Genomic DNA, 26,300 nt, shown 5'->3' on the forward strand with positions numbered 1-26,300 from the left:
TTTGGATAAAATGTGAAAAATTTCAAACCAATTGCGATTAGGATGTGGATTGCGGTAGCAGCGAATCGTGAAAATTGCAGGGTGCTTACCTGAGATTTGAGAACGTATTTGATTCGCGGTGGCCGTAACACGTTAACATTATTTCAACCACATGTTCGCGATCGTTTAGAATCGCGAAATATTTGTTACCGGAGAACGACCAGCTATCGATTCGAAAAATAGAAAGAAAAAACATTCACGCACGTTCGAGTAAATTGCGACGAAATCCGGCATCGCGCTAGGTGCGTGGATATCGCGATCGTTGATTAGATTTCAACCATGGGGGTCGGTATTCATCGAAACAATTGAATTCGTTACCGATGAGGCGTAGGGGTGTTCCGCCCCCAGCCAAGTCTCGTTTCTAACTGTTCTCAGGTTCACTCAGCTGTGCGGTCGTTCCGAGCTTGCGCGCTCCACGGCAACAGATTCTACGTCACGGTGAATTTATGGTTACGCGCGAGGTAATAACGGAAGATATTTGTACCCCGTATACTCGTACCACTGTCGAAGGGTGAAAGCACAGGTAATGGGTATGCACACATCCTGGCGATGGGTGTACGTTCCGTATATTCGCCCCCCGAAAAAAGTCGCCCCCCCCCCCCCCTCCACCCCGGGAAAACAAGAAAGACAGAAATGTAAATTAACTTTTACTACAAACACGTAAAACCACCCCCACTCACGGGACCTCGTTACCGATCCCAAAATACAGCAAAAATATCAGAAGGTCACCTCTGGTACGACATAACTTCTCCTACGAACCAATTTGTACGGTGCGTTTTTACAATCCTCCTTTTGTTTTTTTTCTTCTTTGCTAGCAAGATTACTTTTTGCACCAGCTGCTCTCAAACGACAGCTTTCGCACGATTTAACTTTGACTTGACCCTTATACCGATGTGCGTACGGACGTATATTATAGATGCGAAGTTTAGATAGCTATATTTGCCTGATGGGTCGGATGGTGCGAATGGACCCGAGGATACCGAAAGGGTTAACAAAGGACGATGTGTATAGATTTTCACAGTTGAAAGGGTTCGGAAGCAGGCGTGGTGTTGAATATCCCCCTCTCCCTATTTCTACGTCGCCGTATGTGTAACGGTTTCGGAAACTGTAATCGTCGCGTCGGAGTCGATAACTGTCTCAATTCGGAGATACAAGTATACCGTCTTCGTCTTCCGAACGTCGCCGGTGCCGGTGGAAAAAGGCAGGGAGTATTTTTTAATTTTCCTGCCAGGATCCAATTCGCTTCGCTCGCAGTTTGCGCTCACTTGCAAACAGTGGAATTCCAACACGCGAATGTTCCCACGCCGCACGTCCGGAATGCCGATAGAAATTTAACTCGAACGAATTGATTTTATACATAGCAGTTGTACAAGATCTGGAAGCGGCTGCAGCTGCGAGACGTCCGTGGCGGAAAACTTATTCCAGTAAAAAACTGCAGCCGATAAAACGCGATCGAGTTAAACAAAGTTGAAAATCTCTTCGAAACTCGGAACCGAGCTAGTTTTCCCCTTTGGCTACCGGTGTACCGACACACCTGCACACGCGCGCGCAAACTAGATACGTAACGCAGTTCTACACGGGGAAGAAGGGTGAATACAAAGTTTTGTCGAACGGTGAAAACTGTACTAATTTATCGGTCGCAGAAGCGGCTCGGTGGTCGAAATTTCTACTTCGTTAGATAAAATTCTGCTCCATTTCCCAGGTGCGTTGAACCGACCGCGCGTCCAAGCGAATCCTTCATCCGAGTGGACCATTTCTCTTCCCTTCGTCAGTTGGGAAATCGTGGGGACAGCTCTTTGGGCAGAGAGACAGAAGGCTTCGGTACGCACCTACGTTGTAATTCATGGTGAAATAATACCACCGGCGGTACCGAGCGGTGGAGGAAAATTGGTAATAGAGGTAATACATTGTTTTCACGGCACGCTCCTTTCAGCGGTTGCATCGAAAATAGTATGTAGGTCTGCCGAAGGCTGTTACACTCTTTAACATCAGGCTCCTAGTCGGCGCGTGTACATCAACCCGGGATCTATTATAGACTTCGGAAGACTCTAGACCCTGAAAGTTTAGCGGTAGTCAGTCGGCAGCCGCTACTCGTACCGAAATCACGTTCGATTCGAAAGCTGTATCTCTACTTATTATAACTTGCGGGGAGTTTGTTTCCTGCGTGCCGGTCGAACGATAATAGCGACGCGTTCGATCGCGTATTCGTACGTACAGTGTCTCACCCCAGCTGCGAAAGAAAAAATCAGAAAATTTGGTAAATAATTAATTATCGGCGGCAGAGACTCGACCACCCGCTACCTCGGGGTGGTCAGCGAATCAGCGTAGAAAATCGATCCAGATCTTTGTCGAAGAAAATATATTTATTCTTGCTTGCCGCGCGATTTCCGCAACAACCAGCTTTTCAGCCGGTGAGTCCGCCGGGGCATTCGGTAGCGCTTTTCATCGACTGATTAAATTTTTATCAGATCTTAAAGAGGCGAGCGCACTTCACGCGGCAGTCTTCCGGCAATCGCGATATCGTAATGTGCTTTTATATTTGATGCTGTTTTTCTTTTTTTATTTTCTACTCAAGTGAAATATTTTATTTTCGACGGTATCAGCTGCCTCGGTTCCTGCAAATTCGCATAGCATCGAGATTTGGATTTTTGCTCGTTGTACGGCGCCCCTCGGTTCGAGTTCCGAGAACCAATTAGAAGATTATACCGTATTTGAATTCGGTCGCATCAAGATCTTCATTGTATAAGTATCACGACTAATCGCTCGAGCAGTTAAGTCCGTACCCTAACTAATTAATTACGAACCGCTCGCCCAATCAGATTATATCCAATAAAAGAAGTAATTAAACCCCACGCAACCATAGGGTCTACGGTTCGTTTTTGCTTTTCGTTTCAATCAGTTATGCATCGAAAATTTATGACACGATAATATTTCTCCCTCGAATGATTCGGGACGGGGGAGGAATTCACCTTTGAATATTTCAAACAGCATCAGCGCGCGATTTATTCATTAAAATATGAAGAGAGTCGAACAGGTCCTCCCTCTCAGCGGAGCTGTTATATTCAGTTACGATCGATATGTTATTTCGTAGGACCATACCTACAACAGTAACGATCGTAATTGTCGACTAATTTCACGAATGTTTTTGTATAATTATAGGGGCGATTCCTGAGAGCTGAGGAGCATGGCGACAGACATCAAACTCTCCAGGTTCAACAACACCCCATGGGGATTCCGGCTCTCCGGAGGAGTCGATTTCCCCCATCCCTTAACGGTTGTCAGAGTAAGTAGCGGTTATTCTGCCTACGAACCCTCGATTTTCGAACGTAGCGTATTCCCGGATACCCGCCTTATCCAGGCGTATTTCTCAATTCGAATCTTCGTCGTATACACGTGAACGGCGCGGTTTTTATTCGAATCGAATTAAATTCAGCTCGTTGGAAGGCGACGAAGTTTTTTCTCAATGCCCCGCGGGCATCGAACTCGATTTTATTTTCCTTACGATTGTTTTCTTCCATTTCGTTTTTTTCCACGACGGATAATGAAGCTGTTTATAAATTTTCGCGGAGTCACGGTGATTCTCTCCAGCCCGGCTCACTCCATCCGACGGGGAAAAAAAAAAAAAAAAAATACGAACAGAGAGCCGGAGGGAGAGCCGATATCGATTTGTCGGTGATCTTGAAATGACTTTTAATCAGCTACCGTCACGGTTTAGCACTTCAATTATCGTCGTGCTTTTCTACACACGATATTCCCTCCCACCCTTTTGCTGCTTCGTCACTTGGAGTGTCGCTCGCGGGCACCCTAAGGACGCCGTTGTCCGCGTAATTTTTCTATTCTTTATATTCGCTCCGCAGTAACGAAAAATGTTGCTTGTACTCGAAGCACTCGTTTATCATAAGAGATACATAATTCTTTCAATAGAAATTCGGATACAACGACAATTGTCTGTTACGCGCCGCGGACAGCTACAGATTCTTGAGTCGCACAGATGTTCGAACCGAGAGATACATCCTTGGCATCGTCAAATCATTTATATAAATAGCATTCAACGGACAGAGCAACTTATCTATCGATAATTATTTCTAGAAGAAATGTACAACCGGTACGGATTGTCTTTCGGAAGTTTTGTTTTATTTTGTCTCTCACAATGCGACTGCATTGTCCTCGGGTTTCCTAGCATTTCATCCGTCGCCGGTCTTAGAATTTTTACGATCACTTTATACGGCGTCCGGTAATACTGATCCTAGACGTGGTGACCCTGTGTGATTACTGGGGAGTTAATATACAGCGAATAATGTGTTTTCAATTGAAATAAAGGTGGCCCGAGGGAGTCTAGCCGACGACGCTGGTCTGCAACCGGGCGATGTCCTCATCCGGATAAACGACAGTCCTATTCAGGATCTAACGCACGCACAAGCTCACCAATGGCTACTGCGAGCAGGAAATAATTTCGTACTCTCGGTGGTTAGAAATCACCGAATCGCTACGGAAGCTCATTGACCTCCGAATATCATTGGAAGTATTTTTATTCCCTGATGCCAGTCGTGCGTTTTTGTTAATTTCAGTGGAAATTTCTTGAGTATTGTTATTACTACTCAGAGGCGAGCTGTTTGTTTATTCATATGTGAAAATGAGGTTTATGAGTTGCGTGAGAAAACCAAGCGTTGATAAATCTATGAAACCCTGCGGAGAATTTTTCCGAGAGCACTCGAATTTTAGTTGTTTTATAAGTCGATAGACCGTAAAAGTATAATTAGAAATTTTAAATTGCGAATATTATTCTACTGATTTTGTTATCATTGTTAGTTTTAATTAAACAATTGAAATTGTAGGAACCATTATTTCCTACGGGTGCTCGGATATCGGACTCGATAGAAGACGTAATTACTTTCGTTTGAATGTGACCATAGGGATAACGAGAGAGAGCTTGATTAAATTTTCTTTCAAATAAAGTGCCTGTTAACGTCTTGAAATATTCTGTTACCTGCGGAACAGTTGAGTTATCTCCGAAAATATCACGCCGAGCTACATTCACTTAACAGATTCGTATTCCTCACGCAATAATACATGGATCCTGTGTCCAGCGATTGATTTGCTGAAAACTTTTTGCTTCAATAAAACGGTAATCCGTTAGCCTTAGATTTTTGTCAAAATCTAGGATGAGAATTGAACATTTTTTGTGGAGTGTTCTACGCTTTTCCCATGTCGTTTGATCTTGGGAATCAGAGTCTAGAAGCCAAATCATTCTATCTAGAAAATTGAACGAGTCATCGCCAATTTATCGATCTGAAATGTGAAACATCACGGATATCTCCATGGGATTTATAGCTCGCTTGATTCAATCGACGTCTTCGTGATCCTTACGCATTTGTCCGTAGAAGAAGCGTCCTGAAATCATTGTGGCAGATACTTCACTTTTTACCCCGAAAAAACGGTAAGCCTATCTACTATTCATTCACTACTCGGTCTTGATATGAGATCAGAATTGAGATTTTTTTCGAAAGAGATTGCCACGCTATTTCAATGTATTGTGATCTCAGAAATCTGAATCTGCAAGCCAATAATCCTACCGCCGAAATTGAACGAGCAAGAAATCTGAAAAAAAACCTTAGATAATCAAAATTAAAAGGATGAACAAATTCTTAGTTCTTAATAAATTAGCCTCAACTCCATCATTCTCGAATCGAGCACTTTCAATCATCAGAGTCCCGACCAGAAATGAAAGGATGAGTCGCCAAAAAGTTTTGTGAAAAATTTGGCCATCCTGGCGTTGACCCGTGCAAATTTTCGCCTCTGTGACATTTTCTCCTAGACCCTATGGTCTTCGGATGACGCTACAATCTCGGAAACTAGTCTCTTTTCGCAGAAAATGCAACAACAGCGCGTAAAAAAATACAGAAAACCTTCTGAAAAATGAAAATAAAGCTCGTGGCAAACCCGTTCAGTTTTTCATAGCAAAAGTTCAGGGGAATTTTTTCCACGGAATATGCGGCAAATTTTCGAAGAGCGAAATATTTCGGAAAATGAGCACATTGAAAATTTCGTACCGGGACCCAAACATATCGTAAATATTTTGAATAAATATCGAAATGAAACTAGATCCATCCGAGTAATATTGAAAAAGTCGATTGCGAACGTGCAATCGATATTCGGTCACATCGGAGAATCTCGTAAGTAGATCCTTATTTTCCGGAGGATCGGCAGTACGGCCGGAGCAGCCGAAGCGAGCTGGTCATCGGGAGCGATGTCGGTGGTAGCGCGTACGTCGGGCTAAGGATCAATACGCAGTTACTGTCGTTCTGTTTTGTGGAAGTTTCTCCGATCGCGTTTTGAACGTGCCTAGAAGAAAAATCGTACGAATCTTTTACATGTGAGCCTGGTGTCCAGTTCTGGTTTATTGACAACTCGGAAAGTAGTGTTCAGTTTGATCTACATGTTTGTAAAAAGTGCTTAACAATCAGTAGATACAGAGAGACCTACATCATTCGAAGTTTCGTGAATTCCGTAACTCGGAAATTTTTCCATAAGCAATGGTGCGCAGTATCTTACTATCGTGACCATCACGTGTCGATGTTCCCGAGCGGTCCGCAATTCATCTGAACGAATTTGAGGTAGGAACGCAGAATTTTGATAGATTTTGATAATGTTCATTTATCTATTCAATCATTCATTAGGTTATTCATCTATACATATGTTCATTCATCCATTTCACGAATAATGGATCGATGAATGCTTCGAACAATGAATCATTCGGCATGATCGCGATGCTTCTAAATTTATGCGTTCGTTTATCTATTCATTCGGTCATTGAGTTATTCATCTATACATATATTCATTCATTCATTTGATGAATAATCGATCAATGAATGATTCGAACGATTAATCAATCGGCGTGATTACAATGCTTCTGGATTCATGCTTCATTCATTTATTCATTCGGTCATTGAGTTATTGATCTATACATATATTCATTCATTCATTTGATGAATAATCGATCAATGAATGATTCGAACAATTAATCAATCTGCGTGATTACAATGCTTCTGGATTCATGCTTCATTCATTTATTCATTCGGTCATTGAGTTATTGATCTATACATATATTCATTCATTCATTTGATGAATAATCGATCAATGAATGATTCGAACAATTAATCAATCTGCGTGATTACGATGCTTCTGAATTCATGCGTTCATTTATCTATTCATTCGGTCATTGAGTTATTCGTCTTTACATATATTCATTCATTCATTTGATGAATAATCGATCAATCAATTATTCGAGAGATTAATCAATCTGCATGATTACGATGCTTCTGAATTTATGCGTTCATTTATCCGGTCATTGAGTTATTAATCTATACATATATTCATTCATCCATTTCACGAATAATGGATCGATGAATGCTTCGAACAATGAATCATTCGGCATGATCGCGATGCTTCTGAATTTATGCGTTCCTTTTTCCCATTCATTCAGTCATTTAGTTATACATCTATTTATTCCTATATTGAATTAATAAGTTACACATGATTCCTACGAAATCACATATGAAGCTATCGTCGCATCTTTAATTGCAGACTGTTTCATTGTTAGTTATCAAACAATTAATCATCATGATTAGTATTTTGGACCGTTGATTAATGCATCAGTATTTCGGAAGCATTTTTCATAATGCAATCAAATAATTGAATAAATAAATGAATGAATAAACCAAATGATTAATGCAATTAACTCATGTGTTCATTTATCCATACATTCATTTATTTATCGATTCATTCAGTCATTCAACTGATTTCATGTATTTAATAATTAATTCAATCAAGAATCTTTGGGTATGATTCTGATGCTTCTAAATTTGTGTTCATTCGTCCATTCATTCAGTTATCAGTTATTCATCTTTACATATATTTATTCATCTATTTCATAAATTATCGATCAATTAATCATTTAAACGATTAATCAATTGGCATGATTACGACGCTTATATATTTATGTGTTCATCCATTCATGCATTCATTTATTGGGTTAGTTGTCCATTTATTTATTTATTGAATTAGAAATTTATACATGATGCCTATATACTATTCATGTGAAGCAACCGTCGCGACTATGATTGCGGACGGTTTCGGTAATCGAACAATTATTTGTTATCAATAATCTTTTGAACTATTTGATAATTTCCTGTTCCTATTTGCAATTTCCGAAAGCATTAATTTATTGATTCATTTATTTAGTTAGCTTTCAATTTATTTATTCATCCTCACAGAGCTCACGGTAATACTGTGCGTATAAACAAAATCCATGACCACAAAAACGTCTTGAACAGTCGAGATTTCATCTTCCAGCGGGCTGCGCTCGAGCGCTTGAGCGCTCTTGATCTCGTTCGTACTCCTACCGCAGCGCGGCGTAACGCCTTACGCCTTGTGCTCGCCCCACGCTTAGGTTTCCCGCATCGAAATCCATATCTAAAAAACATTAGGCGAATGCACTCCGCGCGGAATTCGGTGCTAAGCTCTGGCTCACCCAATCAAAAGGGAATATCATGTCACTTCTCCCACTACCCAATTTTTACACGTGCGACAGGCATGGTGACGGCCGGCACGCGCAGGAATTACAACATAATAATTTATGGCTCTTTAATAGGTGATGAAGTGTGAAATCACAGTCCTGATTTTTTTTCTTGCTCCTTTTGAGAGCAGGTGTCAGACGAGCTGTCAACACCTGATTAGCATCATGTTCACACTTCGTAAATCACCCCTTTGATCCACTTAAGTGGCGGCATCCTTTTGCAGTGATTTTACCGCGAATTTCTATATATCCGTATGAGGAAGTAAATATGTAAAAACTCACTACATACTTGAATGGAACAGAGTACATTGAGGGAGTTCATTTCTGTCGTGTTTGGCCATATCAAAGCATAGGCGTTTAACTCGGCATCAGAAGCCCCAAGCGCACAGAAAAAAAAAAAAAAAATTCAAACAAATTTTTTTCTTTCATGCAGAGCATTGATCTACATTATGAAAGGGAGACCGACAATTTCATAATTGATTTTCGAGCTCAAGATAATTAACACAATTATTTTGTCCATTCGAAAACATAGTGATTTTAACTATATCTTTGAATTAAAACGGTCAGATTATGGCTCACTCTTATTTTTCAGAACGAATACGTAAATTGAGATATCCCGATTAGTTCTGATCTTCATCAATTTTATAGATGAATTAATTTGTCTCCCACATTCGGATTTCTGAGATCAAAACACACAGGAATACATCAAAAAATAATCTTCCTATTCTTGATTTTTGGGCCTAAAATGAAGTATTTTAAAAATCAATTGTGGGGTACTTTTCCAATATATTTTGACCCCAAGAATACGAATTTGTTGAGTAAGTTTAACTCAGAATGAAAATAATCGTGAAAAATCAAGGATATCTCGATTGGCTTTATTACCGTAGCCTAATTTGAACGACGTATTCGTGTTCGTTATACAGTCCAACGTAAAAAAAACGTTTTGAAACAATAAGATCGGTTACTTTACCTTTTGCCCCGGAAAAACGCCGAGCCTATATAGTCTCAGATATATTACACGTTTCGGGGGAAAAATCTTCGACCGATGAGAGTTTTCATAAATTGGTTCATCTGCTGATAACTTAGCACGGAGATTAGTAAACTGATCGGAGTTCTCTCTTTTTCGTTTCTCTGTTTTTTTCACCATTTCAATTGATCATTACTCAAATTTTATACAAACGATTCTGACCTCAATTATTCGTTTGATGATGATTAATCAACGAGTACATTAATTCAGAAACAAAGCGGTATATGTATAGTAATCGAACGAATTGTAACCAATCACGAAACATCCGATCGGGGGCCTGTAATTTGGTATATGGTTAACAGAGTACATTCATGTCGCAGGTTTTCCGTCTTGGATTCCACGGCAGTTCAGCTTCGGCCATAGGAGCGGCGACACCAGGAGCGACGTCAGTAGCAACGCAGGTCCTCCAAAGCAACGATGGAGAGAGCGAACGGTGAGCAATCTTTCTTACAAAATTTAGTTGAATATTGCCTAATTAGTATTAGTATTTTGATCGCGCTTCCGACTATTCATACTAAAAACAGTCCTTATGAATATGCTCGCCCGGGTCCTGAACAATCCTTTAGAATTCTGGAAGATGACTCTCTAATTGAATCATACGCGTTTTAATCTACTCTTCAGTATTCTGAGCTAATTGATTGATATATTCAATTAATACAAATTAGATATAGCTTTTATTCTTAATCAACTTTCTGTACAAAAGTTTTCTGATTTTTCCGGCCGTTAACGTAGCACTTCTCAAATTGCTCGAGCGACTCTTTCCCATTGTAATTTGATCACGTTTTCTATCATGAGCTCAGCGAAAGGACGTAATGCAAATGCACTCAATGCATCACCTGATAAATTCGACGGGATTTGCGGGAGGGTTTTTCAATGATTCGTTCAATTTCTTCTATTAATGAGATACGGAAAAATTTATTGATCTTATTCGTGGATACAAAAATGATATAAATATAAGTGATTGTTACATCATGTCTTCAATTTTACATGTGATATGAATTGCACCCCCTTGGAAAAGAATACTCCTTATAAAATCAAATCACGTAGTATTACAATTGGGTAATGGAGTTATCAAATTCATGCACCCCTTAATATAATTAAACAGACACGCCACTAAGGCAAGACAATAATTTATTATCGCATTACTTGGTACAATTTATTATAATTCAAACGTCTTATATGCTTATATCACTGAATCATAGAACAAGTTATACATTAGGATACATGATAGGTCATACATTAAGTCATGCATTGCATTAACTAATTATTTATTTGTTATTTGTGTTACAGGTCGCAGTTCCCTCCAACGTCATTGACCGGACTTCCCCTGTTCATCAGGGGGAGTCCAGGGACCCGTCCCCTGGGACTGCGCGGCCTCCCACCGCCCCCGGGGTCCCAGGGGACCCAGTCCCCGAGGACATGTCTTCGGGGATGCGGTATCCCCGCTGGAGGGGATGCCATATCCCGAGGGACATGTCCTCGGGAACTGGTCTTCGGGGACACGTGTCCCCCCAGGGACACGTCCCCGGGGATGCGGTATCCCCGCTGGAGGGGATGCCGTGTCCTTGGGGGCGTGGCCTTGGGGGAATACGAGTCCTCGAAAATCCCGGGAAAAGGAGGCCTCAAGCGGACACTTTGTTTTTCGTTTCTCTAGAGAAATCAAGAAAACGAGTGACCGCTTGGGACCTCCTTTTCCCGGGATTTTCGAGGACTCGTATTCCCCCAAGGCCACGCCCCCAAGGACACGGCATCCCCTCCAGCGGGGATACCGCATCCCCGGGGACGTGTCCCTGGGGGGACACGTGTCCCCGAAGACCAGTTCCCGAGGACATGTCCCTCGGGATATGGCATCCCCTCCAGCGGGGATACCGCATCCCCGAAGACATGTCCTCGGGGACTGGGTCCCCTGGGACCCCGGGGGCGGTGGGAGGCCGCGCAGTCCCAGGGGACGGGTCCCTGGACTCCCCCTGATGAACAGGGGAAGTCCAGGGGGTCATAACTGCGGCGACAGCATCTCAGAGTACCTGAAATATACAAAAAGTGCATTAATAATGATGTAATATAAGAATACGTTATCGCCAATATTATATTCTATGTCAATATCTTAAATTTATGTTATATTATATTATACGTTAATATATTACTGCCAATGTGATGTTATAACATATTACATTGAATATATTTTCATAATATACTCTAATTTATATCATACTGATACTTATTTCATACCTGTAAACGAATTGTGCGATGCCATGTAACTCCTGCCCTTCGTGGTCGGAAGTTGAATAAGTACTGCGGTGAAGTTGACCAATTGAAAGCCTGAAAAAAATGTCATGTAAGAAATAAAGTGAAATTGTATATCTGAATCTAAAATATATGAATAAATTTGTTCAAAATATAACAGCGAAGATTATTTCTAAACCTATGATGAATTCCCGAATTCGATAGATAGACGAATTATAGTCTTTGAACACGAGTGTCACTATCCCGCAGTTCACAATGTCACCACTGATGAAGTACTGATAAAAGAGTTCGTAAACGTGTAATTGATTATACCTGATTGTTCGAAACTTCAACGACAAAAAATATTCTCAGCTCGAAGTCACGACGTTAATTGTCTCTACACCGTATACAAGTGAATTCGGACACCAGATCCAGATTCCCAAGATTGAAATCTATGAGTGAACTTTTTTACCCCGAGAAAACGGTAAGCCTATAGTCTCAGATTCTTCTCAAAATATAAGATGAGAATTTGGAATTTTTTTTTATAGACTTTGCTATGCTATTCTCATGTATTCCGATATCAGAAATCCGAATATGCAAAACAAATAATTTTATCTCCAGAACTGAATGAGTTATCGCTGATTTATTGACCTAGAGATTGACGAATCAAGGATATCTGGACAGGATCTAGCGATCGAGATGATGACCGACGAACTGCCGGAGTACAAACTATGCTTGCCTTACATGCGAGATTATATGAATCATGCCCATTTTGTAGTCCAATCAATGAATGAATAATATCATTGACTGAATAAAATAAACGAATGAACACAAATTTAGAAGCATGAAGATCATACCCATTGATTCTTGATTTGATTGATTATTAAATACATGAAGTCAATCGAATGACTGAATAAATCGATGAATGAATGAATGTATAGATAAATAAACACATGAATTATTTGAACTATTAATTTGGTTTATTCATTCATTTATTTATTCAATGAATTGATTGCATGATAAAAAATGCTTCCGAAATACTGATGCATTAATCAACGGTCCAAAATACTAATCATGATGATTAATTGTTTGATAACTAACAATGAAACAGTCTACAATTATAGACGCGACGATAGCTTCACATGTGATTTCGTAGAAATCATGTGTAACTTATTAATTCAATATAGGAATAAATAGATGTATAACTAAATGACTGAATGAATAGGAAAAAGAACGCATAAATTTAGAAGCAACGTAATCATGCAGATTGATTAAGTGTTCGAATCATTCATTGATCGATTATTCATCAAATGAATGAATGAATATATGTAAAGACGAATAACTCAATGACCGAATGAATAGATAACTGAACGCATAAATTCAGAAGTATCGTAATCATGCAGATTGATTAAGTGTTCGAATCATTAATCGATCGATTATTCATCAAATGAATGAATGATTATATGTAAGGACGAATAACTCAATGACCGAATGAATAGATAACTGAACGCATAAATCCAGAAGCATTGTAATCACGCCGATTAATTAATCGTTCGAATCATTCATTGATCGATTATTCATCAAATGAATGAATGAATATATGTACAGACGAATAACTCAATGACCGAATGAATAGATAACTGAACGCATAAATTCAGAAGTATCGTAATCATGCAGATTGATTAATCGTTCGAATCATTCATTGATCGATTATTCATCAAATGAATGAATGAATATATGTACAGACGAATAACTCAATGACCGAATGAATAGATAACTGAACGCATAAATTCAGAAGTATCGTAATCATGCAGATTGATTAAGTGTTCGAATCATTAATCGATCGATTATTCATCAAATGAATGAATGATTATATGTAAAGACGAATAACTCAATGACCGAATGAATAGATAACTGAACGCATAAATCCAGAAGCATTGTAATCACGCCGATTGATTAATCGTTCGAATCATTCATTGATCGATTATTCATCAAATGAATGAATGAATATATGTAAGGACGAATAACTCAATGACCGAATGAATAGATAACTGAACGCATAAATTCAGAAGTATCGTAATCATGCAGATTGATTAATCGTTCGAATCATTCATTGATCGATTATTCATCAAATGAATGAATGAATATATGTAAAGACGAATAACTCAATGACCGAATGAATAGATAAATGAACGCATAAATTTAGAAGCATCACGATCATGCCGAATGATTCATTGTTCGAAGCATTCATCGATCCATTATTCGTGAAATGGATGAATGAATATATGTATAGATGAATAACCTAATGAATGATTGAATAGATAAATGAACATTATCAAAATCTATCAAAATTCTGCGTTCCTACCTCGAATTCGTTTAGACGAATTGCGGACCGCTCGGGAGCATCGACACGTGATGGTCACGATACAAAGACACTGCGCACCACCGCTTATGGAAAAATTTTCGAGTTACGGAATTCACGAAACTCCGAATGATATAGGTCTTTCTGTAGCTACTGATTGTTAAGCACTTTTTGCAAATATGTAGATCAAACTGAACACTACTTCCCGAGTTATCACTAACAATAAACCAGAACTGGACACCAAGCTCACATGTAAAAGATTCGTACGATTTTTCTTCTAGGCACGTTTAAAACGCGATCGGAGAAACTTCCACAAAACAGAACGACAGTAACTGCGTATTGATCCTTAGCCCGATGTACGCGCTACCACCGACATCGCTCCCGATGACCAGCTCGCTTCGGCTGCTCCGGCCATACTGCCGATCCTCCGGAAAATAAGGATCTACGTACGAGATTCTCCGATGTGACCGAATATCGATTGCACGTTCGCAATCGACTTTTTCAATATTACTCGGATGGATCTAGTTTCATTTCGATATTTATTCAAAATATTTACGATATGTTTGGGTCCCGGTACGAAATTTTCAATGTGCTCATTTTCTGAAATATTTCGCTCTTCGAAAATTTGCCGCATATTCCGTGGAAAAAATTTTCCTGAACTTTTGCTATGAAAAACTGAACGAGTTTGCCACGAGCTTTATTTTCATTTTTCAGAAGGTTTTCTGTATTTTTTTACGCGCTGTTGTTGCATTTTCTGCGAAAAGAGACTAGTTTTCGAGATCGTAGCGTAATTCAAGAACCATAGAGTTCAGGAAACATACGAAAATCTTTCTCCGAAAGATTTTAACAGTACTGTTTTCCTCACCCCAGAAACACAGCCTAAACCTCCGTGTTTCTTGAACTACATTCGCTCACTATGGATCTTGACATTGATCCATTCAGCCATGGCAACCACATTATGAATCTTCTCTTATAACAATTGTTTTTACAAATATCCGTCATGCTTCAAAAGTCAGTTTTCGATTTCTTATAATCCCGAATGCCTTAGGCATCATACAACTAAATATAATATTTTGGCTGGCATCTAAATTCTCCGTTATTCCACCAACGTTGTAAAATCAGCGATAATTCATCACTATGTCCGAAACTACTACCATCTCCGCTTCTGAAGTAATCTGTAACCTAAAAGCCGTCGTGGCTGATTTAGAATGGTAATAATTTTCAGAATAAATTTTCCACCAAGTCTTCAACATTTCGGAAATTATTTACTCATCGGCGATGATTTTTACATAATAGTCAGCAGAAACAGCAGCTATTCAAACAGCTACAACAGCAAGTGCAACAGCAACAGCTTTTGCAACATCAGCAACAAGCACAGCAGGAACGAAAAAAGAAGTCTTCCACAACCCCACAAATGTTCCTTATGATTCCCGTGGAAGATACAAAAAAATGCGAAGGTGATAAATCTGGTTCGAACCAAGGAAAGGACCGTGGAAAGTGCTCAACTAACGGAAAGTCCCAAAAATCCCTCGATAAAAAAAGCCACAACGATAATGCAGCTATAGTGGGTTCAAATAAACCGTAACAGCGTATATCATCGATTCAAAAAAACTTTTCACCTTAAATTTTCACCATGAATTTGTTCTATGATTCCGCAGGAATTGAAGGGCGTGAAAAGCCGAGAACTTCGTGCCGGTATTCTGTACACCAGTTGTGGCTGTCTTCATCGTGATGGACTTCAGGACTGTTGCCCTAGATCGGATTGTCAGGGACAAGCTGGGTGTTTGACCAAGCCGTGGGCAGAATGTCCACCCGGTATGCTGTGCCGTTCGAGACACCCTGAAACATTTGGAGCACCATTGAATCATTCACATGGAGCGATGACATCGTAGTTATGTTCGTAATAACTGATAATGAGTTTCAACGACACCCTTTCACATTATGTAGGAACGCAGATGCAAATTGTAGACAAAAAATGTAAAAGGAAAAAAAATAGAATAACATGTAAATCGAAAAATAAAGAGAATTGTACGTAACTGTTTTATAATTTCGTAGATCGTTATTTGATGAATCAATCGTTCAATGCCGTTGAGATTTGTTCAAATAAATGTTAAGCCTCATTGGATTTTCTCGTGGTTCCCACAACAATGGGAATTTTCGTTGCCGGGGACTTAGTTTGTTTCTCAACTGACCAATGACATCCTTGAAAAAGTTTGACAAAACATTCGATCAGTAACATTCATCCAAGACGGAACGATAAATTTTCTGTAGATTTTTGGTGTACGGGAGTATTTTTTAATATTTTTCTGACCGACATCTAAATTATCAGTTGACCAGTTACCATGTTGTAAAAATATTACAACATCAGAGAAAGAAAATCAGAAAAAATAAAAAAAGGAATAATTTAACAAAGAATTATAAAAATATCGAGATACACACATTAATCCGATGATCGAATAAACGAAAAATATAGAGAGCTCGTTAACGTAGTAAAAAGGGTAAAATCTTTGACATATAAAAAAAAAAACCAACAGGGATTCTTCAAAATGCCTTGCGATGGAAAAAACCCAAATTGTGATCGGCGACGTGAACTTCTCGCTCAGCTAAAATGTCTCGTCAGTTCAATGGATCGGAAGTAAGTGACGGATAAAAAGAAAGCACTCTCTGACAATTTGAATGATTCGGCTGCAAGTTTCACAGCTAATGAAGTAATTTTTTTCATTGATTTCCCCCACAGAAAACCTTGCGAATGGGACGAACCACCTTGTCCACCCCCAACTTGCTGTCCAGTCGGCCCCGTTCGCGACGAACCGCCGTGTTGCGTGAGTTGAATTGTCGTCCACAAAAATGTCTAAATTTGACTCGAATATTTTCTCTACAGAGCCCTGTTAAAGCGTGTAAAAGCTTCGAGCTTCGTGGTGGAATAATGTACAGATGCGAATGCATAATGCGGAACGGACTTCAGGATCGTTGCATGATGTACGATTGCATGGGCAGACCGGAGTGCATGACGAAGCTTTATCCAGTTTGCGGTCCCGGCCGAGCAGCTCTTCTCAAATTAACTGACCTCGGTGATGCTGAGGTCGCATTGAAAAAGTTCTACTGTGCAGATCAAGCCCGCGAAAATGCCCTGGCTGCATACTGCAGGCTCACCTGCGGCAATTCATGTCCTGCGGCCCCACCGTCTCCGCCTCCATGTCCTTCGCCGCCCTGCTGTCCACCTCCGTGTGGTCCGCCGCCTTGCTGTCCACCTCCGTGTGGTCCACCGCCTTGCTGTCCACCACCTTGCTGTCCTCCACCTTGCCCACCATGCGTCAGTTGCTGCCCTCCATGTCCATCACCTCCGCGCTGTCCGCAACCCCGCGATAATCAGGCGCAGGGCGACTGTTGTCCGCCTCCACCATGTTGCCCTAGACCAAGTCCACCGAAAATCAGTCGATGTCCACCGCCCCCATGTTGCATCCCTTGCATGCCATGTCCACCACCTTGCCCTCCACCATGTCCGCCACCATGTGTGCCTTGCATCTCTTACGTACCCTGCCCAGCACCCTGCCCACCCCCTTGTCCACCTCCACGTATGCCTTGTTGCCCTACGTGTTGATTTTTATATGTTTAATAATTGTTAAACGTCGATTGGTTGAGCACGTTTCACTTGTGACGTTGATCAGATGAATCGAAAGTCAATATTTTCTATTGAGTATTGTTAGAGGAATTCAACCCGTACCACCGTCCAAAAATCATTTATATTTACACTGTATTCTAAAATGTGATCCGCAAATAAATAAAATCTTGTAAAATCCTCAATTATGTTAACGTTTCTTCATTCGCAATCCTACGAATTTTACCCCAGTGAATGAAAAATCAGTGATTGAAACCTGATCAAGTAATTCCACACAAAATACCATACAAATTTCAGAGCGTCGATCTAAATCGTCAATTGACTCAACAGTCGTCACCAGGGCCTCAACTTTTTGCTCCCCATAATCAACAAGAAAAAAAAAATAAAATCTATTCAGCTGTCAAAGAACGAAAGAAAGTCTCACAGTTACACCAAAATTATCAGTTCGTCAACCCGCAAAATTACCGCGTGTAATATAAAAGCGAAGTTAAACTGCACGAAAAAATACCGGAATAAATAGACAAAGAAAAATGGCATGCTGTGGACATTCGCCTCCGTCACCTGCAACTTCTTCATGCTGCAAACCCCAAAAACCAGTCTATCCCTGCTGTCCAGCGCCACGTCCACCCTGTCCGCCGTGCGTACCATGTTATCCATGTCCACCACCTTGTATGCCCTGCCCTCCGCCATGCAGAATTACTATTTGCACACCCCCGGTGCCTTGCGGACCTTGTCCTCCGAAATGCGTTCCCTACTGTCCTCCACCTTGCCCTCCAGCGTGTCCACCGCGATGCTTGATGCGGTTACCACGCTGCCCTTAAACTGGACGATTAATTTTGGCGTTTTTTGACAGCAATCTGAATCGTCCGCTCGGCACAGGTCAGGCTCGAGGTTATAGGAAATTGCATGTCCTTTTGCTTTTGAAAATAATTCGTTGACAAAGTGTTCATTTTTCAGAGGCTGCACAGTGACGATACCCCCGAAACGAGAACCACAACCGAAATGCTACGTTCCTAGAATTCCTTGTTGCAGGCCAGGCTGTTTTCATAAACGAAGACCGCCCTGCTGCAGATATCTCTGGTGGCGTCTACCGTGTAAAGCGAGCTGCTTCGAAGTGTGGTACATACTTATCATAATAATTTCTTCACCACAATATGAAAAACGACGCATATTCACATTAAACTATTTCCTTTGAACCCAACGCAGGTAATTTCTAACTGGTGGGGATAGCAGCGTACTGGTGCGACTCGAAGTACGATAGTTTTTGGTTCTGTAACCTGGATTTTTCGAATATTTATAGCCATAATTCTGTAAAAAGTATAGTTGCAAAATTGTATGAATCAGATCATATAAATGTATAATTTCAGAGGAATGGTTTTCCTTGGCAATAAAAATGTGTGCATCGGGCGGACGATCTTTTGATTCGGATAATCGTCCATGAGATCATGATAATCGTATGATTTGCGACGAGTAAAACTTTCTAGTTACTGATTCAAAATATTATAGGCATCCTGCGATCGTAGTTGCGGAGGAAATGGAGTTTATTTTAGGAATGTCTGAAAATACGCACTGCATCACGACTTCTCTGCTAGCCCGCGTAACTCGTCAGTCGTTATTTCTAAGTCGCGCATGTATAAACGCGTCAGGTCTTCGTCGACGCAATCATGGCCGTTTTATCTCCCCTATATTTTAGTATTCTGTTAATTGCACGGGGTACGTGACATCCTCTTCTTCATATACTGTTCGCTACCAGGATCCGCAGAAAAAAAAACGAGCACGATTTCCATATTTTTTATTCGGACTATATGACGCGGTAGATTACGGTATCATTATGTACATTGCAAATATCATTTTATTATGCAAAACAGTTGTATAATATTCTGAATTGGCTTATTGATATTATATTTCATTGCGTCAACAGTCAAAAGTTCAGTTAACGTTGTTATTGGCATTGAAAGATACGTACAAGCAAGACATAACATAAGTTTGATCAATTTCGTTCGATTATCAGAGAAATTAATCTTATATGGTTTTTAGTATTGGATATGTGTTGCCTGATAAATTCGCAAAAAACTGTACATTTTTTGTTTCAGTTGCACTAGGAATACCATGGAGCGCCAGACCCGCAGCAAGGTAATTATTGACGGAAAAATGGTCGATTATATTAAACTCCAAATTCTGCAGGGCATTCGTCATATTTCTTTTGCTATTTATTTATTGATTGATTCGTTTCAGGTACGAGGGATACGACCTGGAGCGAGGGCCGGTTTTGTACGAAGCGTACTATCCCGAGGAACAACAAGAATCTGACCGCGAACCACCAAAAATGTACCAGGAGAAAAGATATTTTGACCGCACAGGCGAACCGGAAAGATCATATCAAATACCTTCTGATCCCTACGAAATTCCGTATCCCGAGCCCGAATTATCACAAGTACGAGAAGAATATGTACAACCGGATTCCGCTTATCTTGCACCTTTCACAGCGAGCCGACCTCAAACTGTACAAAATAGGGTGTACGGTGGACAGAACAAAGACTTTGTATTCAGCGCAGAGCAGCTAAGCAAAGATAATTGGAAATCTACGATTCCAAATGATTATTCATTCTCAAACGACGGTAAAATTCAGGAGATAGAACGACCATTACCATTCCTTGATGAAAAAAGCAGCAATTTCGGAGATGTCCAGCGTATCGTACCGATTGATAATGAATTTATTTTTGGAGAAGAACCGATCAAAAAGTTCGAACCGGACTTTAAAGAGTCTTTCAGAAATATGAATGAGCAAAATACTTTCGAAACTAGAAATTTCGGTGGTGAATACAGTCAGCAAACGCCGTTCACACCCGGGCAAATGGAAAATATTTTTCAACCTCGTCCGCAGATAATAAAGTACGTATTTTCTTCACCGACAAAGACTAACAATTTCAAATCAGTTGGAATTGAAACTGAACCTGCTGAAGAGGAGAACGATTGGCCGAAAAATTATGGAGATAATTTGATTCAGGGAGAAATAAGAAAAGCAGATGAGCAAGAGCTAAAAAAAGAGGAGGCTAAAATTGCATCCATCGAGGTGAGCGAAGTACCCCATCATAAAATACGTCATCATCACGGAGAAAGGCCTAAGCGTACCTATGGCCATCATTAGGCACCGGAAAATATCGTTGTACGAATAAAAAAAAAGTTATTTAACAAACAAAGTAGAATATAATTGTAAGGATTTGTATTTTTTCGAAACTTATCTTGACGAATCGATGGTCATGGAGCTTCGTGCGGAACAGGACACAAATAATTTAGAAAGCATATGAGAAACACGCGTAATTTCTTCGGAACAGATAAACTTTTATTAATATTTTACAATTTAGCATGGTATTACCATAATTATTTTTAACAGTAACCGTTACTTTTTTTACACATACATATTAACAATCACAACGTTTTGTTATGCCAACTATTAATACGAATAAAGAGCTATACGTATAAACAGACATTAAAACATGTTTTTCCCATCAACTTTCTCTATAGAATACCCATAGAACATGTGTGTATATGGTGAGGAATGAACGATGGATATTTCGAAAAATGACTAAAACATAAGTGATGATGAAAATTTGATTGTAGATATTTAGATTCTGACGGGTATGTATCCGACAATTTTTTAGTCAGCTTTGGTACCGAAGTGCCTGGCTGCACAACTGAGATTTCGCAAGTTGTCAATAATAGAATTATATGAACCTTGTTGATTCGGACATCTTAAAATAAATATTAAAAATTAAACGCGATATTCCGAACTACAATCTGCTAGAGTTAATGTTAATTATTAGATGATTTCAAACGAGCGAATATAGGAAAGTACGGTTGTAAAAATTGAACATCCGCATGAAATCCCAAGCGAAACGCGATGGAAAGAATGACTTGAATGATCTGATGGTGATTGCATGCGACTTTTCTTCCACATTTTCAAATTTTCCGAAACTCTTGAAGTTCGAGTTTTTATCAAAAATTCAGGAGAAAATCGCAATCGTTTTATAAGTAACCTACTCTATTGGAACACAACTTCTTTTGGTGAATAGTCTCAGTTTGCTAAGTCTAGTTTTACCTTTAAATTTATCGGATAGAATATTACATTATTTTCAGGGTGGGAGGTATGTAACAGACCTGTGTATATGTATACGTGAATAAAATGCAGATACGTATTTGATAAATCAACTTTCATAAAAAATCGCACAAGTCATCATGTTTCATTATGCACAATACAGCATTAAATACTTCGTATTAGTGACTAATAACTGTGACTTGATAAAAATTTATTCCGCGATAACGTTGGCTTTAAGTGAAGTATCGTAAATACGTGAAATAATTCTGACAAAATTAACAATTATAATTCATATCCTAATGATGTGGGTAAAACGTAGAAAAATTGGATTAATTAAAACAGGAGGAAGAATTTAATTCAATTAATGTATTCAAATAATTTCAATGAAGTTATATTGATTAAAAAAAATTGCATATCGAAGTAATTTCTGTTATCACTAAATATGATATTTCTTTGTCTGGTTTCATATCGGTAGAACTATTACAACATCTGAACAGTGCGAGATTGCAGTTTACGAATTGTACAAAACGAAAAAACTGTAATCCATCATCAGGTTGTAACCGGTTTACTCCAGTATAAATGGTATCAGTTAATTAGAAATTACTTCAGCAATAGTAATCGGAGAAGTACTGGTCACCATTATTATTATCATTCAAATCAATATTATTATCATCACTATTATACACAGGCATACGTTCGCTAATATGCAATGATTAAAAATAAAATCAGGGTAGTATTATTTGTCACAAATACCTTGGTTCGACTAACTTTAGGTTTCTCTGGTGGAGCAGTTATCACCTTTGTTCGAGGTCTTCATGGACAGCAAACACGTTGCTATTCCACCTACATTATAATCCATATCTTCGAGATTAATTGTCTTCATACCCTTTTATAGCCTACTATACTACAAAAATTGTATATTTATTACAGCAAATGTAATAAATCCATCGAATACTGATGGTATGTTGCTTGTGGAGTAAATCTTCATCAAACTCCATGACATATCACAAACATTCCATGCAAAAGACGCTTTCACACCAGTTTGAAACAGCTTCACTCTATACTATAATACAAAAATTTGCAACTGGAAATTATAACTAGAACAAAAATTATCTGAAGCATGGTACAAAATGGCGTGAAAATTGTTACCCTTTTACAGTAAAAAGATACCATTTTATACAATCTTGTATTAGTTTTCTTGCAGAAGCTTGATAACTATTATTACGAGACAAATGGTTAATATCATTCGAAAGAGAAAGGCCTGCGGCAATGTCACGTGTCCCGTGGCGGTTTCACCTTAAGCTTCTGTGGGTTTGAAAATTTTGTTCGTTAGCTAGGCAGCTGTTTTATTAATGTCGTGTATTTCAATTTCAGTAAACGTACACACACACAATAACAGGTGTAGGAAATTAAAAAAAAATGCGTTGCTCTGGAGAGACGTCCGACAAAATTCTAATTGAACTAAGCTGTTCCCTTGCAAATTGATGAGGAGTTCAAAGCCTTAGAATGCGAATTCACATTCAAATATATTTCTCACCTGCTTGACGCTGCTGGTTGATTTCCCCGATTACAAATTCGCGTAGCTGCTCATACGCTTTATCAACGTTGTCATTTTCAATAATAATATGAAAGTTGCCTGGCTGTGCACCTATAAAATTTCAATCATCTAGTCATATTAAAAGAAATGTTTTTAGCTTTTTCAGATCATGTAAAACGAATGAAACAGAGCTTAGATTACCAAATTCCATTTCACTTGCAGCAATAGCTAGCCTCTGTTGTAATGATTCTTCAGTTTCTGTCTTTCTTGCTCTCAATCTGCGTTCCAATTCTCCAATTGATGGAGGTTTGATGAAGACGAGAATCGGATCAAGAGTGGTTTTCCGTATTTGTTTCACACCCTGGGTGTCGATGTCCAATACACATACTTTTCCATGACGCCTAACTTCTTCAACTGCACGTTTACTAGATTCAAAAACTCATTATTTTCGTCAAAATGAATCAGGGCAAGTCAGGGGATTGTAAGTAAAAACAGGAAATCGACCTATCTGTGTTAACAGTGGATGCTTGCAAATACTGTCTTTATAAATCTGTTACTGAATGGCCAACTTCTCACCTGGTTCCATAGATGTTGTTGCTGAAAATGGCACTTTCAATGAACTTTCCCTCATCAATTTCCTTCTGCATCTCTTCTTTAGAGATGAAATGATAGTGTTTTCCATTCTCTTCACCAGGCCGTGGATTTCTTGTTGTGTGTGATACAGAAAATCCAAATGTATCAGGATATTCTTCAAGAAGACGTTTTAGTAAGGTGCTTTTTCCTGACCCTGATGGTCCACAGATGGTCAAAGGTCTTGGTCCTTTTTGTACCATGGTGCTGAAGCCTGAAGAAGATGCATGAAAAATCAAACAAGTGTTGGCACCATTTTCTTACATCTGCATATTCATTAATTCGAAGATGGATATTATGAGGCGAATTATCTTTCACTATAATATCAATTTTTTAATTGAGGCTCCTTAACTTTAGCATATTCTAGATTAAAACATGGACATGTATTGAATGGATTATTCATGTATCAAATAAGCCTAAAATTTTCCCACAATATGTTAATAAAAAAAATAGAAATATTTAAAAAAGTCTGCAGTACCTAATGTTAAAAATCGTAATCCATGTGGCACCACCATTTTTTCGAACTGGACCTCAACTGGCGACCAAAAATATACAGATCATACATCACGAGTTAAATTTAAACTGAAGAATAACTTGTGCGATTATTTAAATATTCAAAGCACTGTGTCAATCAGTTAACAACTCTTTGCTACTGCAGTATAACAAGTTGTAAACAATATCATAAGCTGTTTACTTCATCAAACAACGTGTATGAGATAAATATTAGGCTTGAGTGCAAATATCTATTTGATAGATGGTGGAATGAGAAATATTATAAAGCACAGGTAATTTTGATTGATTGCATAATCATCATAAAATCTGTAACCAATATAAAGAATTTGTATTTGGCCAATTTATACTGAGATATATGCTGAGCTATTTGGGTTACTATGCTGTTTAAATTTAGTTTAACAACGTCGTATGCATAGTAAAGTTAGGAATAAACAAATACAACTATATGACAATGAATACTACAGTGGAGACCGGTGAATAATGTTTTACAGGGGTTCAGTGTTGAGGGGTAAAGCACATTCAATGAAATAAATCTGTGAATATAATCCAAGGGTCGAAAAATAATACAATGACTAAATTCCAACAATGACCTTTTAACTACTATTGTTGTAGACAAGTAAAATACGGAATTTCTAACAATGATAGTATAAGCAAATTATTACGCAGATGTATTCAGGTTCAGATTTGTTTATCTGATGAATCATTATACATAATCATGTGTTGTCCAATACGTTTTATGCATGAGATAATATAGGTATAGTCAGCTGATTCGAAGAGCGTGACCAAGGTCTTGGAAATATTGATTTTAACGTGAGAAATGTGTCGCCTACCGCACCATGCTTCGAGGGTGAGAGTAAAGTGAAAACGAAATGGTATCTGGCAGCGTAAATACTGTCAGAATCAGGTCCTATGATACTGCCGGTATCGGGTCATAAGTTCTTAGGCCTGTAAGATGCTGCCGTATTTTTATTCGACCAATTTTTATCAAAGGAACTTTAAATATCCTGATTTTCTCACCTTTTGAACTGCCAAGAATCCTCGTCAACGTACCTACTGTCTTTCAATTTACAGTTATACTTTCAGAACGAAAACTTACGAAACTCACGCACAAAGCCTCAATCGGCTGTTTGCAACTGCGGAAGTTGAGTCCGCCTCACAGGTACGACCCTACAAAAGCACGTTTTAATATAAGCACAATGCGCATGCGACGAAATTGTCACCTTTTTCAAAGTCAAAATATTCAAGACTTTTCCTTTTCGCTGTGAAGTCCAGAACATTAATGAACCCCAGACCTCCCACTGGTTGACAGTTACATATCAACTCTGATTAAAAATCTACCTTGACCTCAAGCACAAATTGAAGCATGTTGGTGAGCATATCTACGGTCACACGCCAGCATCACCATTATCCTAACCTCAAAAAGTTTCAGGGCTAATGGACACGCTGATAAAAGATATTTTTAGTTTTACTCCGAGCGAAACCAACGTTCGATTGAATCTCTATTCGGCTTGATATTCAAGCACAAATAGTCAACAACCTGCTATTTCTAGGTCGAATTCCAATCGATATTGATGCTGCGTAGGTCAAGAAATTACGTACCAAGACCTACGACACACACACACACACACACACACGTATTATTGTCTAATAGAATATAGTGGCTGTCCACTGACACATCG

At 39.1% G+C, this 26,300-nt stretch overlaps 7 protein-coding genes and 2 long non-coding RNA genes across 24 annotated transcripts in view; 6 read left to right on the top strand and 3 right to left on the bottom strand.

The window, feature by feature from the left end:
• Positions 1 to 497, bottom strand: part of LOC105692752 (probable G-protein coupled receptor CG31760) — a 26,960-nt gene extending 26,463 nt beyond the window's left edge. For 2 of the 5 annotated variants that reach the window (XM_020856161.2, XM_020856158.2), the window contains exon 1: positions 90 to 487. The gene's annotated coding sequence lies outside the window, so the exon portion shown is untranslated. Of the gene's footprint in view, positions 1 to 89 lie in introns of all 5 variants that reach the window. The other 3 variants (XM_048653887.1, XM_048653889.1, XM_048653890.1) reach the window with 3 other exon arrangements.
• LOC110117394 (PDZ and LIM domain protein 2-like) overlaps positions 1 to 5,015 on the top strand; it is a 14,170-nt gene extending 9,155 nt beyond the window's left edge. Inside the window, exons 2-4 of one of the 4 annotated variants that reach the window (XM_048653916.1) lie at positions 1,742 to 1,938; positions 3,199 to 3,322; positions 4,360 to 5,015. In XM_048653916.1, coding sequence (XP_048509873.1) covers positions 3,224 to 3,322; positions 4,360 to 4,542 — 282 coding nt within the window. In that variant the 5' untranslated portion in view covers positions 1,742 to 1,938; positions 3,199 to 3,223 and the 3' untranslated portion in view covers positions 4,543 to 5,015. The other 3 variants (XM_020856167.2, XM_048653915.1, XM_048653917.1) reach the window with 3 other exon arrangements.
• Positions 5,016 to 5,739: 724 nt separating this feature from the next.
• On the top strand, positions 5,740 to 11,000 carry LOC125500611. The gene is made up of 3 exons (XR_007277999.1): positions 5,740 to 6,653; positions 9,962 to 10,074; positions 10,932 to 11,000. It is a non-coding gene; the product is annotated as an uncharacterized LOC125500611 (long non-coding RNA).
• Positions 11,001 to 11,529: 529 nt separating this feature from the next.
• LOC110117401 lies at positions 11,530 to 14,658 on the bottom strand. Its single transcript, XR_002306035.3, has 3 exons — positions 14,230 to 14,658; positions 11,871 to 11,960; positions 11,530 to 11,665 (listed from the first exon to the last, which is right to left on the bottom strand). It is a non-coding gene; the product is annotated as an uncharacterized LOC110117401 (long non-coding RNA).
• Positions 14,659 to 15,130: 472 nt separating this feature from the next.
• Positions 15,131 to 16,257, top strand: LOC105692617. The gene is made up of 3 exons (XM_012411936.3): positions 15,131 to 15,437; positions 15,523 to 15,790; positions 15,885 to 16,257. Exons 1-3 carry the CDS (start codon positions 15,364 to 15,366, stop codon positions 16,116 to 16,118), a joined length of 576 nt encoding a protein of 191 aa, XP_012267359.1. The 5' UTR covers positions 15,131 to 15,363; the 3' UTR covers positions 16,119 to 16,257.
• A 201-nt stretch (positions 16,258 to 16,458) lies between these two features.
• On the top strand, positions 16,459 to 17,827 carry LOC105692614 (keratin-associated protein 10-2-like). The gene is given in 3 exon segments (XM_048653918.1): positions 16,459 to 16,861; positions 16,964 to 17,044; positions 17,047 to 17,827. Coding segments are annotated over 3 exon segments (951 nt in total). The 5' UTR covers positions 16,459 to 16,772.
• A 17-nt stretch (positions 17,828 to 17,844) lies between these two features.
• Positions 17,845 to 19,245, top strand: LOC105692621 (sperm mitochondrial-associated cysteine-rich protein-like). 2 transcript variants are annotated; one of them, XM_012411941.2, is made up of 3 exons: positions 17,845 to 18,482; positions 18,803 to 18,964; positions 19,052 to 19,245. In XM_012411941.2, exons 1-3 carry the CDS (start codon positions 18,376 to 18,378, stop codon positions 19,053 to 19,055), a joined length of 273 nt encoding a protein of 90 aa, XP_012267364.2. In that variant the 5' UTR covers positions 17,845 to 18,375; the 3' UTR covers positions 19,056 to 19,245. The 2 variants fall into 2 exon arrangements, with proteins under 2 accessions (XP_012267364.2, XP_048509871.1); XM_048653914.1 differs by having other exon boundaries at positions 18,353 to 18,482; positions 18,803 to 19,245.
• A 192-nt stretch (positions 19,246 to 19,437) lies between these two features.
• On the top strand, positions 19,438 to 21,333 carry LOC105692610. Its single transcript, XM_012411920.3, has 3 exons — positions 19,438 to 19,558; positions 19,939 to 19,978; positions 20,081 to 21,333. Exons 1-3 carry the CDS (start codon positions 19,510 to 19,512, stop codon positions 20,991 to 20,993), a joined length of 1,002 nt encoding a protein of 333 aa, XP_012267343.2. The 5' UTR covers positions 19,438 to 19,509; the 3' UTR covers positions 20,994 to 21,333.
• LOC105692616 (guanylate kinase) lies at positions 21,167 to 26,237 on the bottom strand. Of its 8 annotated transcripts, none has more exons than XM_020856222.2 (7): positions 25,842 to 26,237; positions 25,718 to 25,788; positions 24,587 to 24,643; positions 24,055 to 24,322; positions 23,680 to 23,903; positions 23,479 to 23,589; positions 21,167 to 22,784 (listed from the first exon to the last, which is right to left on the bottom strand). In XM_020856222.2, exons 3-7 carry the CDS (start codon positions 24,621 to 24,623, stop codon positions 22,711 to 22,713), a joined length of 714 nt encoding a protein of 237 aa, XP_020711881.2. In that variant the 5' UTR covers positions 24,624 to 24,643; positions 25,718 to 25,788; positions 25,842 to 26,237; the 3' UTR covers positions 21,167 to 22,710. The 8 variants fall into 8 exon arrangements, with proteins under 8 accessions (XP_020711881.2, XP_012267354.2, XP_020711883.2 ...); XM_012411931.3 differs by having other exon boundaries at positions 25,639 to 25,788; XM_020856224.2 differs by having other exon boundaries at positions 21,167 to 23,246; positions 25,639 to 25,788.
• Between the last annotated feature and the right edge of the window lie 63 nt (positions 26,238 to 26,300).

Source organism: Athalia rosae, chromosome 4 (genome assembly GCF_917208135.1).
Source record: "Athalia rosae chromosome 4, iyAthRosa1.1, whole genome shotgun sequence".
In the NCBI taxonomy this organism is placed as follows: domain Eukaryota; kingdom Metazoa; phylum Arthropoda; class Insecta; order Hymenoptera; family Athaliidae; genus Athalia; species Athalia rosae.

Excerpts from the sequence above, each read along its gene's own strand:
- LOC105692621 (XM_048653914.1), top strand. The coding sequence starts at position 18,376 with ATGGCATGCTGTGGACATTCGCCTCCGTCACCTGCAACTTCTTCATGC. Across the intron at positions 18,483-18,802 it reads CCACGTCCACCCTGTCCGCC|AGGCTGCACAGTGACGATAC; the intron begins GTGCGTACCATG and ends TTCATTTTTCAG.
- LOC105692610 (XM_012411920.3), top strand. The coding sequence starts at position 19,510 with ATGGCCGTTTTATCTCCCCTATATTTTAGTATTCTGTTAATTGCACGG. Across the intron at positions 19,559-19,938 it reads TATTCTGTTAATTGCACGGG|TTGCACTAGGAATACCATGG; the intron begins GTACGTGACATC and ends TTTTTGTTTCAG. Across the intron at positions 19,979-20,080 it reads AGCGCCAGACCCGCAGCAAG|GTACGAGGGATACGACCTGG; the intron begins GTAATTATTGAC and ends GATTCGTTTCAG.
- LOC105692617 (XM_012411936.3), top strand. The coding sequence starts at position 15,364 with ATGTCCGAAACTACTACCATCTCCGCTTCTGAAGTAATCTGTAACCTA. Across the intron at positions 15,438-15,522 it reads GTCGTGGCTGATTTAGAATG|TCAGCAGAAACAGCAGCTAT; the intron begins GTAATAATTTTC and ends TTTACATAATAG. Across the intron at positions 15,791-15,884 it reads ACAACGATAATGCAGCTATA|GAATTGAAGGGCGTGAAAAG; the intron begins GTGGGTTCAAAT and ends ATGATTCCGCAG.
- LOC105692616 (XM_020856222.2), bottom strand. The coding sequence starts at position 24,623 with ATGGTGGTGCCACATGGATTACGATTTTTAACATTAG. Across the intron at positions 23,904-24,054 it reads AACAACATCTATGGAACCAG|TAAACGTGCAGTTGAAGAAG; the intron begins GTGAGAAGTTGG and ends TTTTGAATCTAG. Across the intron at positions 22,785-23,478 it reads CAACCAGCAGCGTCAAGCAG|GTGGAATAGCAACGTGTTTG; the intron begins GTGAGAAATATA and ends ATTATAATGTAG.